The sequence below is a fragment of the Kogia breviceps genome, chromosome 8, assembly GCF_026419965.1.
Source record: "Kogia breviceps isolate mKogBre1 chromosome 8, mKogBre1 haplotype 1, whole genome shotgun sequence".
NCBI lineage: Eukaryota > Metazoa > Chordata > Mammalia > Artiodactyla > Physeteridae > Kogia > Kogia breviceps.
Genome location: NC_081317.1, coordinates 13,090,384 through 13,114,552, shown reverse-complemented (window position 1 = coordinate 13,114,552; position 24,169 = coordinate 13,090,384). Strand labels below are relative to the sequence as shown.

Below are 24,169 nucleotides of genomic sequence, written 5' to 3'. Positions count from 1 at the left end.
CCCTGAGAAAGGAAGAAGGCACTTAAATGTGCAAGGAAATAAACAGAGAAGTAGCCAGAGGTCCCCTCGCTGGGGCTTGCTGGGGATTTTGCCCTTGAAGAGTTTTAGGCAGGAGACGAATAGGGTCCTATCTGTAGGCCTTGTGAGAGTAGATATGGGTGACTAGTCATGAGGTGCTGGCAGTGGTCCAGGCCCAGGTCAAGGCAGCCAGGGAGATGGAGGGAGAGGAGTGCACCGACTTGAGAGACATTTGGGGGGTAAAGGGACAGGACTTGTAGTACTAGATTCCTCCATTGTTTTGTGCACGGAAGCTGTGCCCAATGGCTAAATCTTACTTGCTCACTTCTCCTCCCTGTGAATAAAAAGGAGACAGCCTGGTAGAAAGAGTTCTGGACCTGGGCTCAGGCACCTGCCCTGGCTCAGCACCTTTCTGGCCCCAGCTGCCCTCGTCTCTGAAAAAAATAAATGACTAATATTTGTTTCAGACTCTGCCCTTCTGCCCCTGCTGGGAGTCCATATCTCCTGGTAGGAGTAAAATGCATGCCCTCTTTCCACCTATGGTTTCCTCTCTTAGCTCAATACTTGTGGACCAAGCTCTCACATCCCTTGTTTCTAAATCTGTTTATTGATCTGACAATATTCATAATAGCTAATACTTGGCCAGGGACTGTTCTAAGCAATTGACATGTATTAGCTCATTAAATACTCTCAACAATCAGTGAAGGAGGTTCTATTCTTCCTCAGAGGCACCGACACATTAAGTGGTTTTGTTCAAGGTCGTACCCCTAGGAGAAGAAACAGTATTTGAACCTGGGGAATCTGACTCCACGCCCTACAAGGGGAGGAAGGGAGAGGGGAGAGAAGGGGGCGGGCCCTCTGCAACTCAGCACTCAGACCCCCACCTGGCACTCAGGGCATCGATCTGTAGATTCAGATTTGCCACCTTGTCCCAACTTTTTAATTTGCCATCTTGCCCTTTGCACACTCCTCTCCCAGAAGCCTTTGACATCTCAGGTCACAGCAACACCCACGCTGCAGTGTATGGCATTTGACACATATTCATCCTTCAAGGCACAGCTCAAATGCCACCTCTTCTGTGCCTTCCTTGGTATGATCCTAGCACAGTGCCTGGCACACAGTAGGTGCTCAATCAATACTTGTAAATGAAGGCAAAAAAAATGGAGCCCTCTCTAAGCCAAACATAATCTTTGCCTTCTTGAACTCTCACGGTCCCTTTTCTCTCCCTCAGATGTCCTTCCTCCACTTCGCATTGTTTTTTTGTTTGTTTTTTAAAAATTTATTTATTTATTTATTTATTTATTTATTTATTTTTGGCTGTGTTGGGTCTTCGTTTCTGTGCGAGGGCTTTCTCTAGTTGCGGCGAGCGGGGGTCACTCTTCATCGCCGTGCGCGGGCCTCTCACTGTCGCGGCCTCTTGTTGCAGAATGCAAGCTCCAGACGCGCAGGCTCAGTAGTGTGGCTCACAGGCCTAGTTGCTCCGCGCCATGTGGGACCTTCCCAGACCAGGGCTCGAACCCGTGTCCCCTGCATTAGCAGGCAGATTCTCAACGACTGCGCCACCAGGGAAGCCCTCTTTTTTTTTTAAATTTAACTTTATCTAGGCTTTTGGTTTGATTTTCTAAATTTAACTTTAAAAAAATTATTTATTTATCATTGTGTTGGGTCTTTGTTGATGCGCACGGGCTTTCTCTAGTTGCATCGAGCAGGGGCTACTCTTCGTCGCATTGCATGGGCTTCTCATGGCGGTGGCTTCTCTTGTTGTGGAGCACGGGCTCTAGGCACGCGGGCTTCAGTAGTTGTTGCATGCGGGCTCAGTAGTTGTGGTGCACAGGCTTAGCTGCTCCGTGGCATGTGGGATCTTCCCGGACAAGGGATCGAACCCGTGTCCCCTCCATTTGCAGGTGGATTCTTAACCACTGGACCACCACGGAAGTCCCGCATTTTTGGTTTATTGGTGTGTACGCCTGCTTGCTCCATCCAAAGCGTAACCCCTTGAGGGCAGGAGTTCTCCTTGGCGTGATTCCTCACAGCACTCGGCATGAACAAGCAGCTCAAGAAGGAGCCCCAGGGCTTCCCTGGTGGCGCAGTGGTTGAGAATCCGCCTGCCGATGCAGGAGACACGGGTTCGTGCCCTGGTCCGGGAAGATCCCACATGCCGCGGAGCAACTAAGCCCATGAGCCATGGCCGCTGGGCCTGCGTGTCCGGAGCCTGTGCTCCGCAACGGGAGAGGACACAACAGTGAGAGGCCCGCGTACCGCAAAAAAAAAAAAAAAAAAAAAAAAAAAGAAGGAGCCCCAGATGATGAATCAGATCTGAGTTCCAATTAGAACTTGGACATAAATTCACTGTTAAGTCATTTCACCTATTTGGTCTCCGTTCTGTCACTTGAAAAATGGGAACTCTCAACTAAAAGAAGGGTTGTAATCGTGGGTCGAGAATGGGCTTCAATCAGACAGCCCCGGACCTAAATCTTCCTGAAAATGTGAATTTGAACATTCACATTTAACATTGTGGAGACTCAGTGCTCCTCATCCGGAAATGCTGAGTAATACTTACTTGCAGGCCTATTTTAAGAAGTGGAGGGAATGCATAGTGCAGTTCCTGGCACCTGCAAATGCTCAATAACTAGTAGCTGCTATCATCAAAATCACCCTCACTATCACTACTTTATTATAACTTTTAAAGTATCTCCCATCTCTAAAATTCTAAGAATTTTTTTTTTTTATCCAGCCTCAAATCAAACATTCTTTCAGGATGCTCTACTGACAACAGTTCTCTTTCCTAATCAGTTGATGTGTTCGATTGAGTTATTTTACAACCTTTTTTTAGCTCCAGTGCTGCGCACCTGCCTAAGGTTAGTGCCCTCAGCTCACCTCAGATCATCACACAGGCAACTCACAGGGTGGCAAAGAATCTGCTGCCTTTTAAACCTCTTGCAGACATTCAGATAGATTCCTCACTTTGAAGAATTATGTGGCTGCAGTCTGGGTGCCAGACTGTGGCCCCAAAGAGCAGCCAGAAGCTGCTCCAGTTACTGTGCAGAGAAGAGTGTGCCCAGCACTGCAAAATAACCCTCTTTATGGGAGACCAGTGCCAAGATGCACATTTGGGCCTTTGGCTCCCATAATTTAATTTTGTGAAGTACCCCAAATATGGAAGTATGACTCTGGCTGCAATCCAAAACACCAAGGTTATCCAACCAAGCGTTCAGAGCTTGAAGGTTACCTACACAAGCAACTCAGTTCAGGGGAGGAACCCAAAGGCTGCTCGCTCTTCTGTTGGATTCTTCCAACTGCTAGAGCTCTTCCTCCTATTATTTGCCAAAAGCCCCTGTCCTATTCTGCCCTCTGAGCAGACGATGAGGATGGCGGTAATGATGATGACGATAATGGTGACAGCAGCTAGCGTTTACTGAGTGTGTTGCCCTACGTGCTTTATACACAATAACTTATTTAATCCAACAACCCTATGAAGCAGGTACTACTGTTATGCCCATTACAAAAAAATAATAATCAGCTTTACTAAAGCTTCTACAGGTATACAAACTGGTCTGCTCCACAAATACACTCACCAAGACAGGGAGAACAGCCCCCTATTCATCAGTCATTTCTTTTTTTTTTTTTTAACTTATTATTTTATATTGAAGTATAGTTGATTCACAATATCGTGTTAGTTTCAGGTGTACAGCACAGTGATTCAGTTATACATATATGTGTATCTATTCTTTTACAAATTCTTTTTCCATTCAGGTTGTTACATAATATTGAGCAGAGTTCCCTGTGCTATACAGTAGGTCCTTGTTGGTTATGCATTTAAAATCCAGCAGTGTGTACATGTCAATCCCAAAGTCCCTAACTACCCCTCCCCCAACCCTTCCCCCCCGGTAACCATAAGTTTGTCCTCCCATTTTTAAAGATAGGGAAACTGAGGAACAGAGTGGCTGAGTAACTTGCCCTAAGTCACAGAGGAGGTAAGTGGTGGCACAGGACCAGCCCCAGGCAGCCTAGCTCCAGACTCCGGCGAGGATATTTCCTCAGCCCTCAAGTATCTAAGGAAGCCCCAGGGTCCCTGCATCCAACACTGAGTCATCTTTTCTTTGGACTAAGTACCCACAGTTTCAATTCAAAAGACCTGGTTTATAGACCACTTCAACAGGGTCACTCCCTAGCTTGTCTTGTTTTTCTTAAAATGAGCTGTTCAGAATGAAACAGGAGGGCTTCCCTGGTGGCACAGTGGTTGAGAATCCGCCTGCCGATGCAGGGGACACGGGTTCGTGCCCCGGTCCGGGAGGATCCCACATGCCGTGGAGCGGCTGGGCCCGTGAGCCATGGCCGCTGAGCCTGCGCGTCCGGAGCCTGTGCTCCGCAACGGGAGAGGCCACAGCAGAGGGAGGCCAGCGTACCGCAAAAAAAAAAAAAAAAAAAAAAGAATGAAACGGGAGAACACTCCAGAAGCAGTTAGATCTATGCAGCAGCAGCACCCGGGGAATATCAGCTCTGGAGTCTAATCAGCTCTGGAGTCTAGAGAATCCTCCTTCTACTGATGTACCTGAAGGTGCAGTTCCTTTATAAGTGGCCAAGATTGTCCTGATGGCTCATCAAATCTTAGAATTTAAGAATTGAAAGAGACATGCTAATGTCCATCCAGGCCATCATCTTGAACTTGGGAGGCAAGACACTTCACCATGAAAATATCAATGGTGACGAGACAGCTCTCCTGGCCCAGAATTGTAAGGTGGCCGTTATTTTTGTTTCTTAATTTTTATTTATTTATTTATTTTATTTTTGGCTGTGTTGGGTCTTCGTTTCTGCGCGAGGGCTTTCTCTAGTTGCGGCGAGCAGGGCCCACTCTTCATCGCGGTGCGTGGGCCTCTCACTGTCGCGGCCTCTCTTGTTGTGGAGCACAAGCTCCAGATGCGCAGGCTCAGTAGTTGTGGCTCACGGGCTCTAGAGCGCAGGCTCAGTAGTTGTAGCTCACGGGCTTAGTTGCTCCACAGCATGTGGGATCTTCCCAGACCAGGGCCCAAACCCGTGTCCCTGCATGGGCAGGCGGATTCTTAACCACTGCGCCACCAGGGAAGCCCTAAGGTGGCCTTTTTGAAAGAGCGGTTGAGCTGTACCAATGCCTCTTAAGTCAAAACCATCGTGCATCTTTGTAGCCACTTGTGGAGACTCCTTTCTGTCAGAGGCCTCTGCAGCTGGAATCCCCGAGGCATTGGTAGCTTCCAAAAGCACAGAAGCAGCTCAAATATTTGGGGTGAATCCACTGATGAACTTGAAAACTCAGAAATATTTAATTCATTTTGCTTTCCAGGGTTAAAAAAAAGACAAAATACCCCAAAGTCTTGCCAGGCACAAATGAATCACCAGCAATTCAGAGTGTATTTTGCGCCAAAGTCAACAACCTTGAGTTGTTCCTTTAAACTTTGCAAATATTTTAGGACTGCAAAAATCAGGGTGGATTTCTCATGGAATTCCTGTCTGAAATTTCTTAAGGTAATTTCCATATCTGGTCGTATAAATCATTTAATATGACATTTTGGTCTTCATATGACCTTACTGTTTCTGGCTCTAGCCTACCCAGAACCGCAAAGGTATAAAAATCAAGACATTAGGAACATGGCAGGAAGGAAGAGAATTAATCACTTAGAAGGTACATGAAGATCTAATGATTTTAAAGAGAGTCTAGAGCTCAGGGATACAGGAAGGATGGAATCCCTTCTTTATGGTGTCAGTTAATCCTAATTTTAATTCAACCTGCTGACTTGGCTGATACCTGGAGATCAGAGGAGACTTTCATTAACATCGCTTTATCATGTTTCATAATTACCTGTTGATATATTCCCAAAACACAACAATTACAGTTGAGACAACCAGCATTGACAGAATCACTTTTCCTTTGACATTCATTATTTTCTCCTGGGAAAAGAAAAGAAGAGGGGAAAAAACAGATTAAATATTGAGAATGGGATATGGTTTTTAAGAAATGCTTCTGCCCATATCCTTTCTAAAAGGAGAAGTTGATGAATATTTAACGAGAGCTAAAGAGCATGTTCTACCTTAAACTGCATAGGCCTGTGATGGCAAATTAGCCAGTTCAATGAATTGACAGGGCTGCTTGGGTAGGGGAGGACGCTAAGGCCACTTTGAGGCTCAGAGGGAAAGTATCCTGACTGATCACAAGGTTCACCATGGACGTGGGAGAGTGGGGGGGCTGTTTGTTTATTTATTTATTTACTTACTTATTTTTATTGTAGTATAGTTGCTTTACAATGATGTGTTGGTTTCTGCTATACAGCAAAGTGAATCAGTTATATGTATACATACATTCCCTCTTTTTTGGATTTCCTTCCCATTTAGGTCACCACAGAGCACTGAGTAGAGTTCCCTGTGCTATATAGTAGGTTCTCATTAGTTACCTGTTTTATACATGGTAGTGTATACACGTCAATCCCAATCTCCCACTTCATCCCATCCCCGCCCTTTCCCCCTTTGGTAACCATAAGTTTATTCCCTACATTTGTGACTCTATTTCTGCTTTGCAAATAAGTTCATCTGTACCATTTTTCTAGAGTGAGGGTCTAGCTAATGTTTCCCATGGATACCAGCTGCCTCTGACTCAGATCGCCCCACCTCTTGGCATGTGATTTTGGGGAACCATCCATTCCTGAGCTCCGCTGCCCTTGATAGACTGCCTATATGCCCATCCTCAGAGGGGAAAACACCCTGGTCCTTTACAATCTAGACTCAACCACTTCCCAGCCAGCTTTTCTCCACCACACCCACACAATCGACACACAGTAGGTATATAAATATTTCTTGATTGCTGCATGAAATTGTGATGGAAGGGGGAAGGGGTGATGGGTGGGAAATAACGGTTTGGGAAATACCTTAATTTGGGTAGTCGGGGAAGGCCTCACTGGGGAGGTGATTTTAAAGCTTCCCACGGGATGAAGATAGGATGGAAAAGGATGAAAAGTGCCATGAGAAAGGGTGAGAATATTTCGGAAACAGCATCTATACCAGGCTGACCGAGAAAAAGCCTCTTGTGTTTGGAATAAAACAAAAGCAAAAAACCTGGACAAGAAAAAATAGTGAAGTTGTCCCACCTGAGCGGCTGGAACGAGGGCGGGGTGGTGGTAGGAGGCAGTCAGAGGGTGAACAGGGGCAGTCAGAGTCTGGAAAGGCATGGAAAGTGAGTGGGGACCCACCAAAGCATCTGAAGCTGAAGAATCACTTCATCCAACTTCATTCAGAGAGACCCATCTGGGCGCTGGGTATGCAGAACAGATAAAAGGACAAGGGCAGACTATTTTAATGGCCACAAAGAGGAGGTGGCCTGCCTCAAAGGGTGGCTTCATTCAAAATATACTTTGGAGACAGAATTGATAGGATTTGGCTGGTAATTTAGTCATCAGAGATGAGGGAAGAAACAAGGTTTCTGCTTAAGCAGGCGGGTTGTAGCATTTCCTCAAATGGGTTGGAGGAGGAACAGGCTTGGAGGATAATGATCATGAATTGCCTTTTGGATGTGTGTATTTCGAGGAGTGTGTGAACACCTGAATGGAGACGAGCAGGCAAGTGGACTTCCGAGTCTGAAGTTCACGGGAGAGATGTGGGCGGGCTGTGCAGTTGGAGGAGATGTCCACGGACCCAGGACCGTATTTAACGTGAAGGGAATGAATTCGATTACCAAGGAGAGAATGTAGAGAGAAAAAAAGGAAGGAGGGCCCTAGGCTGAAGCTTGAAGATGCCGACAGTTAGCGGTAGGACAGAGGAGGGGGCAAGAAGGAGAGGACCGGGAGGTGGAGAAAACACGGGAGTGGACGCGTGGGAAGCCAATGTCATCGCCTTTGTGAAGCCACTTCCCACCTCCACCCTGACCACCAGCGAAGCCCCCTTTCTCTCCTCCAGCTCCCCCACCACTTTATTTACCTTGTTGTACCCATCACCTTGGGGGGCGGCTCATGTGGTAACGTCCACACTTGGCTCTGTCTCCCCTAATCATTCGTTTGAGCTTCCTGAGGGCCGAAAGGATGTCTTTTTCTTTTTTTTTTGGCCACACCACGTGGCACGTGGGATCTTAGTTCCCTGACCAGGGATGGAACCCATGTCCCCTGCACTGGAAGCATGGAATCTTAAACACTGGACTACCAGGCACGTTCCAGGAAGGATGTCTTCTTATTCAACCCTGAATCCCCAGTGCCCCACAGACAGCAGAGGGGGCTGTCAATAAATGTCTGGTGAGCACATGAAATAAAATGAGAATGGCACTGAGATGTGTCCGTTCAGGGGACAGGTTATTCTCCAATTCTTTTCAAAGAGCGTTCTGAGATGATTCCCAGCTTGGATCTCACATGCTCCATCACCTTTATTATTAAATCCAGTTAAAGAAGAAAAAGTATGGGATCAGCCAAGACACTCTATTCCTTCTTGCTTAGAAGGTGCGTTCTGTTTGGAAATGGAAAAGCCAGGGCTGAACTCAAGGTCATAACTCAACCTCCAGCTTTCAGATGCAACTGTGATCGGTGGAGATCCAGAGACCGTGAGAAGATGAGCCTGCCGGGCCACAGGGAAACCTCGGTCTCAAGCTTCTTTCCTGTGACTACCTCGTGAGCTGGCACAGACAGCCCGGGGCCCACAGCAACGTTACGAAATGCAGGGCTTCCCTGGTGGTGCAGTGATTGAGAGTCCGCCTGCCGATGCAGGGGACACGGGTTCGTGCCCCGGTCCGGGAAGATCCCACATGCCCGTGAGCCATGGCCGCTGAGCCTGCGCGTCCGGAGCCTGTGCTCCGCAACGGGAGAGGCCACAACAGTGAGAGGCCCGCGTACCGCAAAAAAAAAAAAAAAAAAAAAAGTTACGAAACGCAGAGGGCTGCATGCAACTCGGCCCCGCTGCTGGAAAAAGCCACTTGATTTCTATGTCAACAGCATTAGCATTGAGTGCAAGGAAAGGCCTGGGTGTGGAAGCAAACAGATCTGGATTGAGACTGTGGCCATCTCTCTCTGCCACTGTCTTCACACCCAGAGAAGTGTGGATGGTGACAGAACACAGGAGCTTGGGAATGAGGCGGGGATTTGAGACACACGAAAATGGGTAACTCCGCACATGTAGGCATCTTTACAGACCCTCACCCAACTCCAAGCTCTGAAAACCAAAAGCCTGTTTATAATTCAATTGGTATCCAGGCCCTAACTGCCATGAGGCCATTTATAAACTTTATCCCACTTAGTGAGACTGTTTAAATGTTTCTTTGCATAAATATTGATGTATTTTGTTATGTGCTTGCTCCCGCTGCACTGGGTGCATTACATAATATGATAAATACTTTGCATCTAAAAAATTCTGAATTCCAACATATCCGGCCCTAGGGATTCAGAAAAGGGACGGTGGACCTGTAATGGATCACGTTTAGATGGGTTTCCTCGTCCCTAAAATGGTGTTAAAAATGGTGATGCCTGTTAAGAGTTGGCATCCATAAAATATTTAGCACTGTGCCTGGCACCGTATAAATGCTCAAAAAATGCTAGTTCTTATCACTGGTATCCATAAAACAGGGTGTTGGGAGGATCCAATGAAGACAGCACAGTGCCTGGTAGTTAGCAAGAGCTCAAAACGTATTTGAGGGCTTCCCTGGTGGCGCAGTGGTTGAGAATCCGCCTGCTGATGCAGGGGACGCGGGTTCGTGCCCCGGTCCGGGAAGATCCCACATGCCGCAGAGCGGCTGGGCCCGTGAGCCACGGCCGCTGAGCCTGCGCGTCCGGAGCCTGTGCTCCGCAACGGGAGAGGCCACAACAGTGAGAGGCCCGCGTACCGCAAAAAAAACAAAAACGTATTTGAGAGAAAAGAATAAGGGTTTTGGAATAAGAACATGTTAAACAATAAAGTGCAAACTGATGCAAATTAGGGACTCTAAAGGTTTATCCATCTGTTCTGTGCTGCAGCCTGATTAAGAGCTCCTTGGCAATGCCAGGCGACTTTGATTTTCTTTGATCAAGCCCAGGCCATCCGAAGCTTTATCAACCCCATCTGCTGAGGATCAAACGCAAATTTTCTCCTGGTGTAAGAAACATTCAATAGAGAAACGCACAAGCTCTCATGGTAGAGAACATTGACGCTTACCTCAGGGAGAGCCTGATATAAAATCAGACACACCCCCTAATCCCCTCTCCAAATGCAGCTGTTTGATTTTTTTAATTTCAGAAATTAGCCTCAGAGGCAACTCTTGAAGCCCGTTTCTTTCTGGACTCTATAAACGACTTGAATCTGCTTACTTTTTGCGGTGGCCAGGCACCACTCTTGTTGGAAACTTACAGTTGGAAGCTGTGCAAATGACCCAATCTCACATCCCTTAGCAAAGCACTGGAAATGGGTGTATACACGCTTCCCGGAATCTGGAACCCAAGTCTCTGGGGACAGAAGGGTTGGCAGGGTGGCCAGAGGGTCTTTTAAAATATTTTTATTTTTCTCTCTGGATAAAATGAGGCATTTGGCAGCCAATGCGGCCTAAAAGCCCTTCGCGGATGTGTTTGTCTCTCAGAATTTTCAAAACTGTGTCATTCTGAAGATTCACGGTTGACTATCTTACCCACCAAGTGAGACAGTTGGGGTTGCTTCCAAATATCCCATTTAGGGGGTTGAGCACAGAATTAGGACCTACAGAGTACTAACGCCTTATACGGGAGAGTGTAACTAGCTGAGTCACCTGGACCCCACCCCTCAGAGGATCATGTGAGCCCAGCCAGTCCCAGTTCCACCTGAGCCCTCCCAGCATCTCCCAGGCCCTACTGTCATGGTGTTCGCGACTTCCCTCTGAATCCACCCCACCACCGACACGGGCTGCTCCTGGGCCACTCCCAGAACTCAGTCCCTGCAACCGTTGCCACGGGAAACCGTCCCCACTCCTGGAACAGGTGCAGACTGTGCTAAAAACCTGGGTGCATTTCGCAAGGCAGGGTCACACCGTAAGCCCGTCGTTCCTCCGCAGTCCTCGCCCCTCCCCCCCCCCACCGCCTCCTCTTCCGCTTCTGTTTGCCTGGAGTGTCAGACGCTTCCATGCGGCCCATAAATTAATTCTTCCACAAAGAATGATACACCCACGATTTCAGAGAATCTCATAGTTTCACCCCAACTGATCGAAGTCAAGGTATTCCTCCCAAACAGAATTCCTCTGTGAAAGGAATTCTAGTGGCCCTTGTTTTCTCCATCTCATGTCAGGGGAAAAGGTGAGCATCTCAACTGAATCACAGAGCACTCAGAAGCCCTGGAAAAGCCATTATCTTGGGAGAGAATGGGAACAGCAGTGGCAGAGGAAACCAAACCTTCCTGCAGGCTGAAGAATCTTCCTCTCTGCCCGTGATTCTTCCCCCCTGCCCCTGGAACCCACAAGTGTTGCAAACAAAACAAAGCAGCTAAGTGGGGGGGGGGGGGGAGAAGGCTCGGGAGCTGACTGGGTATTTATTAGTCACCCTGCACCCCTGCACAGAACTCCTATCTTTAATCTTCCACATCCTCCATTGTAACATTTAGATCCAGCATTCCAGGCAGAAATTAGCCCGGCGCTAAGAATGTACAGCCCTATATGCACAACCCCCGGCAAGTTCTCTGGCTCTGAGCCTCTATTTACATAGACAAAATGGAGCTTCAAACACCCTCCCCGAGGGTTCTTGAAAGGACAAAAGGAGACATGTTTACACAGCGCATTGTGCCTGGTGGTCAGTAAATGCTCCACCAATGGCAGCAGCACCAAGGATGATGCTTTTCCAGGGAAGAGATTCAGAAATGCGTGGCTCTGAGGGCAGAGCTGTGGTTCCCTCTGAGAGGGGTCTCGGCCCTCCAGGGCAGCACCACACAGAAGAGTCAAGGGAGAGCCCTCCGCGCCACGCTGCGACCGCTGTGACAGCTCAGCTCCCCACCACCCCCCAGCTCAGGGTCCTGCTGAGCGTCGCCTTTGCCCCCACGGCTCACCCTGGGCAGGGAAGGAAGCGGGGGCTCAAACGTCACCCCAGCGCTCACACAGAGCGGCTTTGTGAACCAGGGTCACGGGTCCCTCTGGCCTCAGTCTCCCCAGCCTTGAAACAAGTCCTGTGGACTTAACTTTGCATGACAGCCTTTCCTGATTGACCTAGGACCTGGATGAGAAATCAGCCACAGGGCTGGAAGTCTCATTTTACGAGGACAAGTTCACTCAGCCACATGGAGCTCGTCTTGCTGCAATGGCCCGCAGATTCCGGGAAGCGATGATCAAGAGAGGGGACTGCCAACTAACTCATGTTGAGCCCACAGGCCAAATGATCCAGAAGCTTATGAAACCTCTGAGTCAGGACCCCCCGGCAAGACTGGGCCTGCTCTCCCATTGCGGTGGAGAGCGGGGAAGGCCCAAATGCTGCCCCGAGGAGAGGCGCTGCTCCTGCCTGGAGGATCACTCCAGCCTGGGTGCCTGTCCCGGGGCTGCAGGTGGGGCCTGAATACTGACCCCACTCCCTGCAGACCTACCTGGGTCCCAGTAACAACCTGCCCCAGGTAGGCCTTGCTGAGCTCCCAGGAGCCTCCCACTTGGATCCACAAGAGAAGGAGCTGAACTAGCTGCGGCTCTGCTCCCTGCTCAGGGGTCCCAGTGATCCAGACCTCACAGCCACCTGGTACCCACACCCCTCCCGCCATCCAGGGTTGAAGAGCTGAGTTCTTCAGAGATCTGGCTGGAGCCACCTGAGCAGGAAACTGCCAAAAGATTCACAGCCGTGGCATCACCGATAACAAGTTGTAAAGCTGAAAGAAACTTCTAAACTCGCAGTTATAAAAAGCAACCATTGACTAACCATGCTAGAGGCAAAACGGATTCGTCTTCCTTTTGTCTCTATTAAAAATGATACTACAGGGCTTCCCTGGTGGCGCAGTGGTTGAGAGTCTGCCTTGACGATGCAGGGCACGCGGGTTCGTGCCCCGGTCCGGGAAGATCCCACATGCCGCGGAGCGGCTGGGCCCGTGAGCCATGGCCGCTGAGCCTGCGCGTCCGGAGCCTGTGCTCCGCAACGGGAGAGGCCACAACAGTGAGAGGCCCGCATACCGCAAAAAAAAAAAAAAAAAAAAAAAAAAAAAAAAAAAAAAGATACTACAAAATCAGCAGACAAAGAGGCAATCCAGGAGTATGCAGCCAAAATATGACAGGTGCATCAGACAGCTGAGTAATACTAGTCATTTTTATATTACTTTCACATTCCATTAGGATGTTTTCTGGATTTTGTCCTATGTAGAGTATTTGTCAATTTTTGTTATTTGTTGGGATGTCTCCTCACATACTAAATAGTTTTCCATAACCATGGGTTTCACATCCAAGGATTCAACTAAGCACGGATCAAAAATGTTAAAAAACAAAAAATTCCAGAAAGTTCCAAAAAGCAAAACTTGAATTTGCTGCATACATGCAACTATTTACATAGCATTTACATCATACTCGGTATTGTAAGTGATCTCCAGGTGACTTAAAGTAAACAGGAGGATGTGTGCAGGTTATATGCAAATCCTATGCTGTTTTATCTAAGGGACTTGAGCATCTTCAGATTTTGGTATCTGTGAGGTCCTGGAACCAATCCCCTGTGGATACTGAGGGATGACTGCATTCACTTCCACCCTAATATTATACTTGCAACTTTGCATTCTTTTTCTTAAAGCGGACCCTGAAAATTGAATAAGCTTCTGGCCCTGCAACACTTGGATGCCCCCCAGCTGAACGAGGCCAGGCCCCGGGCTAAATGCTTTACCAGCAATCTCTCAGGTAAGCCTCACAACGACCCTGTGAAGTCACTCTAGTATCATCCTCATTTTACGGATATGAAAATGGAGGCTCAGAAAGGTTAAGTGACTTGCCCAATGCCACACAGTAAAAAGTGGTGGAGCCAGGATTCAGGTCCAGAGAGTGGGCCTCCAGTGCCCATCCTTTTAACTCTCTTGTTCTCAGTAAACATGCAGGCTTACCCATGGACTAACCACCCATGTCTCTTTGCGACAGCCTCTCATTTTGCCTTTCATGATTTACCACTTAGCAACTGACCCAAAGCCAGCTGACCCAAGGCCAGCTAATCCCAGGCTAGACTCACTGAGGGGCTAGCTTCTCCTTGGACCAGCTGGTGAGCATTGGCTCAACTCCTCTGCCATTTCCAGGTGCCTCCTGTGTGCCCGGTGTGGGAGCCTTCCGCACTCACTCCATCCTGTTCATCCCTCACCCTGGTCAGCGCAGCGGCTTTTAGCTGAGGAAACGGAGCTTTAGCAAAGGCTGAGATCACTGGGCTCACCCACAAGGTGGGTGGTGTGTTTGAAAAGCAGACCCTCTACCTCCCAGGCCCAGCTCTTGGCAGGGGGTTGGTGCTGGGGGTGAGGAGGGAGAATGCTGCTTTATCCTAAAACCTCTCTACATTGGCGGGCATTACAGGGAAATGCTCCCTGTTGGAAGAAACACGTTATAATTCGTGGGGAAAGAAAAGTGCACGGAGGGCTGTTTCCAGTTATGTTTTTCATTATAAGGGTCAAAGTAAACACAGACGGAGGAAAATAAGAGACAAGCTTCAGACTAAATACACAACTAGCTGTCGCTGCAGCCATCAAAGATGGAACAACCTGTTCTCGGAGGGACGTCTTGTAGTGCCCTTTCTTGAATCCCCTTCAGGAAATCTGAAGCCTGGATCCAGCCAGCTTTTCCTTGCTGCCTGGCCCAGAAATCAGCGTGCAAGAGTCTTTCCAAGAGAAATGAGGGGAGGTAAATGAAGGGTCGGCGCTGCCCTGAGAGGGCTCTGCATCCACCCTCCACGCAGGTCCTGGGCCCCAAGACTCGCCCCTCCTGCCCCTGCAATGGCACTTTGAGTCCTGCACAGAAAGCCCCAGGCTGTAGCCACGCCCTGTGAGGTCCTGCCAGGGGCAGCAAACTAACAGGGACTGGACCGGCATCCCGCCAGCACCCACTTCTTGATCCGACGCCGGGGAGAGGAGGACTCTGCCTTCTTCTAGAACTACCGAGGGGACCAGCAAGCAGTTAGGGGGAGAGCGGGGTTCCTCCCCCAGGGGCATGCATGCCACGGCCGGCTCACAAAACCTCCAGTGACCCCGACAAGGCAGAGGTAAATCATTTCAACATGTCACGTACCTCATCGTCTGCTTCTCTCCCCCCAGAGTAAAAGGCAAAACAACAAAGTTCTATTGAGCTCCGTTCTGCAGAAGGAGGCCGGGCTGGGAGGAAGGGAAGGTGCTCTGTTCCAACTCCTGTCAAAAGAATAAACAGCTGTTTCAGGAAGAGGGGGGCAGACGATCCCGCAGCAGGAGTCAGGGCTTTGTTCCTTGCTGGCCCTGGGAAGTGGGCCGTTTATCAGGCCTGTTGACTCAGAGCTGCATGCCAAGGCAGAGACGTTCCTCTCTGGGCCCGGGAACGGCCCAGCCTCCCTCACCAAGCGAAACTACAGGTCCAAACTAGGGCTGGTGTTGGAGGAGGGAAGGCCACCACCCTTGGGAGAGACGTACAGGCCACCTGCGTCACCCGCTCCTGGGCGAAAATGAGAACCGTTCTGAACCCAAACAACCCCAAGTGACAGCTACCAGGAACAGCCGATGGAGAATTAAAAAGGAAGGGGAAAAAAATGGAGAGGGGTGACTGAAGGAGAGAGCCCTCGAGACTCTTGTTGAAATGCCACCTAAACGTTCCTCCACATCGAGCCTCTCATCCACATCCTTTAGTAAGCTTCGGAAGTTTTGTTTGAGTGCTATTTTTATAGAATGTTCTGAGATCGCCCGCATTGCAAGCCGAGCTATAAGAACTTTAAAAGGTCACTGAGGCCCAACCCTGCTCTTTGGCTGAATAATGCTTAACCCTTCCCGCACCCACCTCCTGCTCCCAAAATAGAACTTCCCAGCTGGAAGGGACCTCACAGCGGTGGATTTTCAAAGGTTGAAACAGCGAAAGCTTTAAAAAGAAAAAAAAAAGCACATGAAGTCATTCTCAGAACCCCTATGTGAAACAGAGGACACAGGGAGCTGTGGCTGATGAATGGAAATGAAGCTTAAAGCCCTGCTACCCACCCCTCCCAAGTGGCCCTGGACACCTCCTTGGCAGTACAGACTGGAAACCCCAGACAGACCAAGGAGAGGGGACCAAAACCAGACAGAACGGGGCCAAGGACTGCCCCCCAGCCTCCAAGGGATGCCGAATCCAGCCTCTTCCTCTTGTTCTGCAGAGATTTCACGGCCCCCTCCTCTGGGGGCATGAGCTAGTCTACCACAGTCTTCAGGGTCTGGAAGTCCTGCTTAACTACTTACTTAAATCCTTCCCGCCGGTATCTACTACAGCTAAACCAGCCACATCTTACAACCCAGTTATTCCACCCAGGTCTATACCCCAAAGAAAGTACACATAAGCTCACCCAGAGGCACGGACTGGAACATTCACAGTGCACCCAAAACTGGCAATGACCCCAAGGGCCACCGTCAGACAGATCGGGTGTGCTCGAGCGTGGGAGTCCACGTACATCAGCGAGAAGTAACCAGCTACTGACATCAGCAGGGATGAATCTCACACACACTTCTTTCTCACTGAGCGAAAGAAGGCCTCGATGCTTCCATTCATTGAGCGTTCAGAAATAGGCAAAACCAACCTGTGGTGCTAGAAGTCAGAGAGGGGGGTGGTAATGGAAAGCAGAATGTGTTCAGGGGCAGTTTCCCCTGTTGTTTCTTTTTTTTCTTTTTTTTTTTTTTTTTAAGCTCAGCGGCCTGTATATGGCTCACGGGCCCAGCCGCTCCGCGGCACGTGGGATCTTCCCGGATCGGGGCACAAACCCGTGTCCCCTGCTTCGGCAGGCGGACTCCCAACCACTGCGCCACCAGGGAAGCCCCCTGTTGTTTCTTGAGCCAGGTAGTGGCTACACAGGTGTGTCCACCTTGTGAAAACTCATCACAAATGTGCCTTCTCTGCGTGTAAGTTAAGAGCAAAAAGTGAAGAGAAACCCTCCTGCTGGAAACTGCATTCTCTGGGGCATTCTGTCTTTCCCTGACTGGCTCTCAGGACACAGGGTCACGATAGACCCTGCTTTTTTCCTTCTCTTGGGGTGGACACCCCAATACCGAGCGCCACGGAGCACCTCACTATGGGCTCAGGGAAGATCTGTTGCGTTAAATGATCCAGGCATCCGTACTGTGGTCAACAGGGAAGGGAAAGATGACAGCATCTGGGGGCTAAGGAGCTGAGCTAAGATACACTGGTCCTTTCAACAAGCAAGCACCGATCGCGTGGGTCTTCCATTTTACACCTTACAAAGCAGCCTCTCTCCTTTATCTCAGTATATCCTCAGGCTCACCCACCCGGTGGTCAGGGAAGGGAGGGAGGCTGGGAGAGCCTCCGTGACTTGCTCGAGGTCACCAGCTGGTGGGTCAGATGCTGCCCTTCTTCCTGAGCTGCCCCCGGGGGGACACTCTACAGGTTAGTGGAATCAGAAGCCCTAGGTTGGTTAACCACAGCTCGACAGCACGTGCAAACCTGGAAGGCAGAAAATTCAACTTCCAGAGGATCCAACATGAAACACCTCCTTCCCTGAAGCACAGACTCTCAAAACAAGGGAGCGCATACTTGTGGCCAGTTTTTAATCGAGGAGAGATGGGGGAACCGGAGCAAGGGAGCCTCAGGCCATGTTGCTCTGCTGATCAAAGAAGGCCAGAGGCTGTCCAGGTTAAGAGCCTGGCATTCCAGCCAGGCTGACTAATCTCATCACTCGATTGTCACCAAGGTCCCTCCCAGCCCTAACAGTCCACGGGCCTGTCAGATGACAGCCAGCATTCAGTGCCTGTCTGTCTGCCACACCCCCGAGTTAGAGAATCACACAGCCTCAGAGCTGCAGCCAAGGTAGCTGGAGCCCAGGTGTGGAGATGCCCTGGCTTCACATCCCAGACCCCTTCCGGCTGGCAATCGCGAAGGATCAGATCTCCACCCTGCTTACCTCTGTGGAAGTGTGAGCGTTAAGTGTTCCTGGCAAAGAATGCTACAGACACAAAAGTTTCAGGCTGTCACTGTTGAATCCTGAATGCGTTCAGGGCAGTTATAAAAGACATTCTTGCCGATGCTTGTGAGTGATGGAGCGGTTTGGTTGCTTTCCTCTTCTCTGTGTTGGGGATAATCATAATCCCCACCTCTCAGGGTAGGCGAGGCGCTTAGAGCATGGTGGTTCTGAATTTGGACTCTGGGCCCAGGCTACCTGGGTTTGAGTCCTGGCTCTGCCCTGTATGCTGTGCCATCCTGGGCAATTTACTTAACTTCTCTGTGTCTGTTTCTACAGCTATAAAATGGGGATAATAGTACTTGTATGGTAGCTGGCACATGGTAAGGGTACAGAGATACATATTACCCATTACTGCAAGAATTAAGGAATACTCCTTGAAAAGTGCTTGAGGTTCTCAATCACTGACAGTCTCTAGTGTTCAATTAATCCAAGGTTGCCATTCCCTCGATTTTACATTGGTGTATGAAATAAAAATTTTAATCATGCATTCCTCCAGGTTGGGGAAACGTGGGGAAGGAGAGGTTCCGGCCAGTGTTTCCATTACCATTCAGTATTGCCACACACCTGTGAGCATCAGTGCTGAAAGGATCTTGGTGAAAGCCCATGCAGTAAATAACTGCACTCTGCAGAGTTTGCACCTCTAAGCCTATTTCCCTGAGAAGAGCTGGAAAAATGAAATCATGATGACTCTTTCCAAGCAACACAGAGCAAACCTTCTTGAGATGTGCCTCCCTCCCACCTAACTCCAGGACAGACTCCACCAAAGCCATGCTGGAGCGCTCCCCCTGCTTCCACAAGCTTCCATCCTGAGCCTCAGCCACACCCCTTGTACCAGGAAGTCCCTCCCTGGGGCTCACCTTAGTTCTTCATGCTGTAGGTCAGACTCTTTCTAGAGAAGGAAGATGCTGGCTTTGTTGACAGCTTGGAAGGTATGAGGGGCTCCCACCGAGGGGCAAGGACTGGGTTCTGATGACAGCCTGGGCTTGAGCCCCCAATACAGGTGGCTGGATTTCCCCAACCGAGGAGTCTCCCCTCCCCCTCTACCCTCCCTTGGTTCCTCTCACCGCTTCCTCAGGCTGGTGGCCCCAGACGGAGGTGAAAAAGAGGCACCTGGTTGTTCTTATCACAATCGGGTGGTGGATGCCAGAGGGTGCCCTCGATTCCCCTAGAAATTCTCACCCTTCCCCGAATGGAGAGAGGCTTGAAGCCAGTAGGCCAGTGCCCTGCCTCAGAGCAGAACTACTTCCTGAACAGGTGAGAAGCTCAGCGTCCCTCAAGGTCACATTCATGCCCTGTTTAGAGCCCACTGCTGTCTACAACGGCCCATATAGTTTTACACAATCCTAGGGTTGTGTACCTACCCTAGGGTAAGTAGGGCGAAGAGTACAGTCCCAAGTAATAAGTAAGTGAACTGAAGATAAAGTAAGAACGTTACAGAAGTGTCTGGTCTGAGTCATTAACCCTGGAATGGAAGACAAGTTGAGGGTTTTTCCATGATTCTATCCCACCTTAACTCTTATACCCCTGATGGTGGTGAAGCCAGACCAAACTGGGGATGCTAATGGATGTAGAAGGCAGGGGCTGTGAACCAAATGCCACTGGAACCCAAGCGCTATCGGGGGGTGGGGGGTGCTTGTCTTCCATCTTGGTCACTTCTGGGTTTTCCCAGTACCTGGAATAGTACCTGGCACCTATTAGATACTCAATAGATATATGTTGAATGAATGCTGAGTGAAAGCCAGAAGCCAGGCGGGCAGCAGAATTGTGCGAATTTGACCAGGTATAATGCAATAGGGAGTGATGGGGTCTGTGGTAAACTGGGGAACTTCTGCCCAAATCAGATCGAAATCGGATTTTAAAAAGAGAAAAAAAAAAAAAATTGGGAATTCCCTGGTGGTCCAGTGGTTAGAACTCTGCGCTTCCACTACAGGAGGCCCGTGTTCGATCCCTGGTCGGGGAACTAAGATCCCGCAAGCTGCCCAGTGCGGCCAAAGATAAAAAATTAAAAAATAATAATAATAAGAGAAAAATAACTGCACCTAAACAGCACTTCTCTGATTACGGAATGTGATATATTGGCCACAGAAGACTGCTTTTTTAAGGGAAATCATTTTGTAACAGAAACTAAAAGTACTATTTGAACCCCTGCTCCGTTATCGCCAGCCTGTGTGATGCAGCCATGTCCAGTTCCCTTCTCTGTGCCTCTGTTTTCTCATGTGGAGTGGAGGGTCCCTTCCAATTCCACTCTGCCCTGCCTGAGCCTGAACCTGGGGGTACAGCTGTGAATCTGGCTCCTATAGAAATTTGACCGGGGAAATCTCAGAAGCCTTCATGGAGGAGGTGATGTGACTGGACCTTTTCAGGTGGGCTTCTCCTGCCTCCCAGGGACCTGGCGTGTCTGTCTGCACAGGCCTTCACCCCTCTCTTCCTTCTCACGAAAGACAGGCTGGCAGGCAGCGCCCCCCTTCAGGATTTGTAAATCCTCTTCTCAGGCCCAGTCCCCCCAGGAGGTCCTGTGGGGTCATCTTATGAACCAACCAGCTTTGACTTTTGGAGGCAGGGGCCTGGATGCCACAGAACCTCCAGGCCACTCAGGAGCCGTGCTGAACCCTCCCAAAGGAGGCCGCAAACACACCGGTGAAAGAAAAGAGGAAATGGGGCACAATTCTGGCCCCAAAACAGAGAAACTCTGCCAAGCAAAGAGAGGGGAAACCAGCTTTTTGAGAGAGGGGACTCCGAGTCTGGCAGAGCCACAGAGAACTTTCTCCCAACCTGGCTCACTGCCAGGCCGGGGTGAGGACTCAAGCAACTGTGAAGATAAGGAGGATCGGCATGCCTGCCCCACTCAGCCCAGCCCCAGAAGCATTTCTTTCCAAAGAGCCTGTGGAAGGGGGTGGATTGCAGTGAAGAAAATGTTTTAAAAATTGAAGTCAAGACTAATAATACAACCAGATAAAAGAAAGCCCAAGAAAGTGCTTTCTAAATCCAGTGACCTGCTTCCACAGGCAGGTGGCTTCCCTGTGGCTTCCACAGGCTTCCCTGTGGCTCCAGGCACATCCTTTTCCCCATCTGGGCCTTACACCCCACGTGGGCGCTGACCAAGCTGAAGCAGAACTTTCCTAGGATCCCTATGGCTCCTTGAGGGGGACCCACGCGGGCTCGGTGGCTGTGAAGAGCCTGTTCTCACTTGCTCTGCAAACCTGGCTGATGAATGTGCAGCCTTCAGAGCTCAACATCCCCTCCTCCTCTGAGATCTGCTTCCCGGCTAGAGCTGATTCTCTCTCCCAAATTCCCACTCTGCCCTTGTGCGGCCTGCTCGGAGCACAGGTTGCTGCGCAAGTGTCCATCTCGCCCTCCACGTGCAAGCTCTCAAGGGCACCAAGGAGCTCTGCTTTAACTCAAGGTCCCTGGTGGTCCTCATACAGGCTCCAGTACAGAGGTGGTCCTGAGGATCGGTGGATGGACGGACAGATGGATGGTATATTGGCTTGCCAGGGCTTCCATAAGAAAGTACCGCAAACTGGGTGGCTTAACACAACAGAAGTTTATTCTCTCACAATTCTGGGGGCCAGGAGTCCAAAGTCAAGGTGTCGGCAGAGCTGGTTCCCTCTGAGGGTCACGAGAGAGAACCCATCATGCCTCTCTCCTAGCTTCTGGTGGTTGCCAGCAACCCTTGGCGCGTTCCTCGTGACAGCATAACCCAACGCTCTACACCGCCACACAGTGTTCTCCGTGCGTGTCTGTGTCAAAGTTTCCCTCTTCTTATAAGGACACCAGTCACTGGAGTGGAGCCCACCCAAATCCAGTGTGACCTCATCTTAGCCTGAGTCATCTGCAAAGAATCTATTTCCAAAAACACTCATATTGGGCTTCCCTGGTGGAGCAGTGGTTGAGAGTCCGCCTGCCGATGCAGGGGACACGGGTTCGTGCCCCGGTCCGGGAAGATCCCACATGCCGCGGAGCGGCTGGGCCCGTGAGCCATGGCCGCTGAGCCTGCGCGTCCGGAGCCTGTGCTCCGCAACGGGAGAGGCCACGGCGGTGAGAGGCCCGCGTACCGCAAAACAAAACAAAACGAAACAAAAAAACCCTCATATGCATAGGCACTGTGAGTTAGGATTTGAACACATCTTTTTGGTAGACACAATTCTAACCACTAGAGACAGTTATCCAAATAGCTATTGGTTGGGAGCCTATAAACACTCGCAGGACCACCAGCGTACAATTACTGAGCTGAAAGCAAAAGGCTGGAGATGGGTGGGGACGTGAGGTGCTCTTGAGAGAGAGGAAAGTGGATGGAATCCTTAGAGCATAGCATCTCTATTTGATCAGAGAAGCGGGAGGGCCTTGCAGAATCCTGTCACCCAGAGCCTTGTACCCGAGGAATGTGCATTTCCTCCCAAAGGTGCTGGGGAATCCTTGGATGCCATTAAGCAAAGAGAGTTACATGATTCGCTTTTTAGAAGAATTCCTTGGCTGCAGGGTGCGGGTGGGTGGGAGAAGTTAAATCTCCAGCCAGGGGGCCCAGCCAGGAGGCTGCTGCCAATGTCCAGGGGAAAGAGTGGAGAGACCTGACGCCATGGGGTGAGCTGGAAGACAGGAAAGAAGTGGCATCTTGAGACCGTGGGTTACAGGAACTAAATTCTCTTTCAAAATTTGCTTCAATGTCACCTTCTTGGAGAGACTGTCCCGGATTTACAATTACTTCCGTTTTGTATCCAAGTGTGGATCAAACAACCAGCAGCACCAGCATCACTTGGGAGCTCGTTAGAAATGCGGGGCATCAGGCGCCCCCAGCCCCGATGGATCAGGATGCCCCAGGTGCGGCCCGGGGATCTGTCTGCAAGAGGTCTAGTAGGAGAGTGGATGGTTGCCTGAAAAATAAAGTGGAGGGGTTGGGAGGAGGGGGAGCTGGTGAGTTCTGTCGCAGAAGCGTTGAGTTTGAAGAACCTGCAGAAGCCAGCTCAGTGATGTTGTCCTAGACAGAGAGCCTGGGCAGAGCCCGATTTGAGAGCTGCCAGCGTCAGGCAAGAGCGGGCAGGTCTGCTGTGCGCCGAGGGAGGGGAGCATTGAGAACAGAGCAGGGCATCCTTAATGGACACCGCCCTGAAACCTGAGGGGCAGAGGAGAGCCAGGCGCAAACGCTGACAGCGATGCTGGAAGTGAGAGAGTGGCACGGACACATACACGCTACCAGACGTAAAACCGACAGCTAGCGGGAAGCAGCCGCCTGGCACAGGGAGATCAGCTCCGTGCTCTGTGACCACCTAGAGGGATGGGATAGGGAGGGTGGAAGGGAGGGAGACGCAAGAGGGCGGGGATACGGGGATGGGGATATATGTATACGTATAGCTGATTCACTTTGTTACAAAGCAGAAACTAACACACCGTTGTAAAGCAATTATGCTCCAAAGAAGATGTTAAAAAAAACAAAGCAAAACAAGAATGCTGGGATTAGCCCCATCTGTATTCTCAGCTCAACTCCACCCGCAGACACTCCTCTGGGAAGCCTCTGGCTTCACTTGCCCCGGGAAGAGGGAAGGCTGTGGAGGGAGGGTCATGTTCCCCGGGGCAAGGGTGCTGCTGCCTGGGAATCCCAAGGAGTGGGATTGCCAGGCAAACGAGGGGTGGCAACAGACAGAGGTCCTGTCCCCTGCTGTGCCTCCAGCTCAGAGCAACTCCCTGTGTGTGTGCCTGGCTGTTTCCCACCCCTTCCCCAATCAGATGAAAAGGTGGGGCTGGTGTCTCGGAGGACTCTGCATCGCATGCCAGCTCTGGGGGCTCATGGCACCCCTCGTGCCCAGCCACGGGCTCTCAGTGAATAACGCCCCCAGAGGAGCAGTTGGTGCGTTCAGAGCATGTGATGAGGCTCCAGAAACCAGAGTCAGAGGGGAGATCACAGCCTTTGGGTGGAGGGAGGGCACTCCGGGGAGGGAGCCGGGAGCCCGAGCCAACAGGCGTGCTGAATCCAAAGCTCTACCTGGTTCCCATCAGAACTGCTGAGCGGTTAAGTTCTGAAGAAGACTCCTTCCCCCTCAGCCAAAATGGGAGGCCCTGGAACCAGCAAAGGGCCGTTTCATGTGGGAAGAAGTGCAAGTTTTCAGGGGCCTCTGCCCGTT

The 24,169-nt window shown here is 50.3% G+C and overlaps 1 protein-coding gene across 1 annotated transcript in view; it reads right to left on the bottom strand.

Moving 5' to 3' along the window:
• GGTA1 (glycoprotein alpha-galactosyltransferase 1 (inactive)) overlaps nt 1-24,169 on the bottom strand; it is a 68,385-nt gene that overhangs the window by 17,497 nt on the left and 26,719 nt on the right. The window contains 2 exon segments of the mRNA XM_059073091.2: nt 5,852-5,940; nt 15,161-15,276. Coding sequence (XP_058929074.1) covers nt 5,852-5,940; nt 15,161-15,276 — 205 coding nt within the window.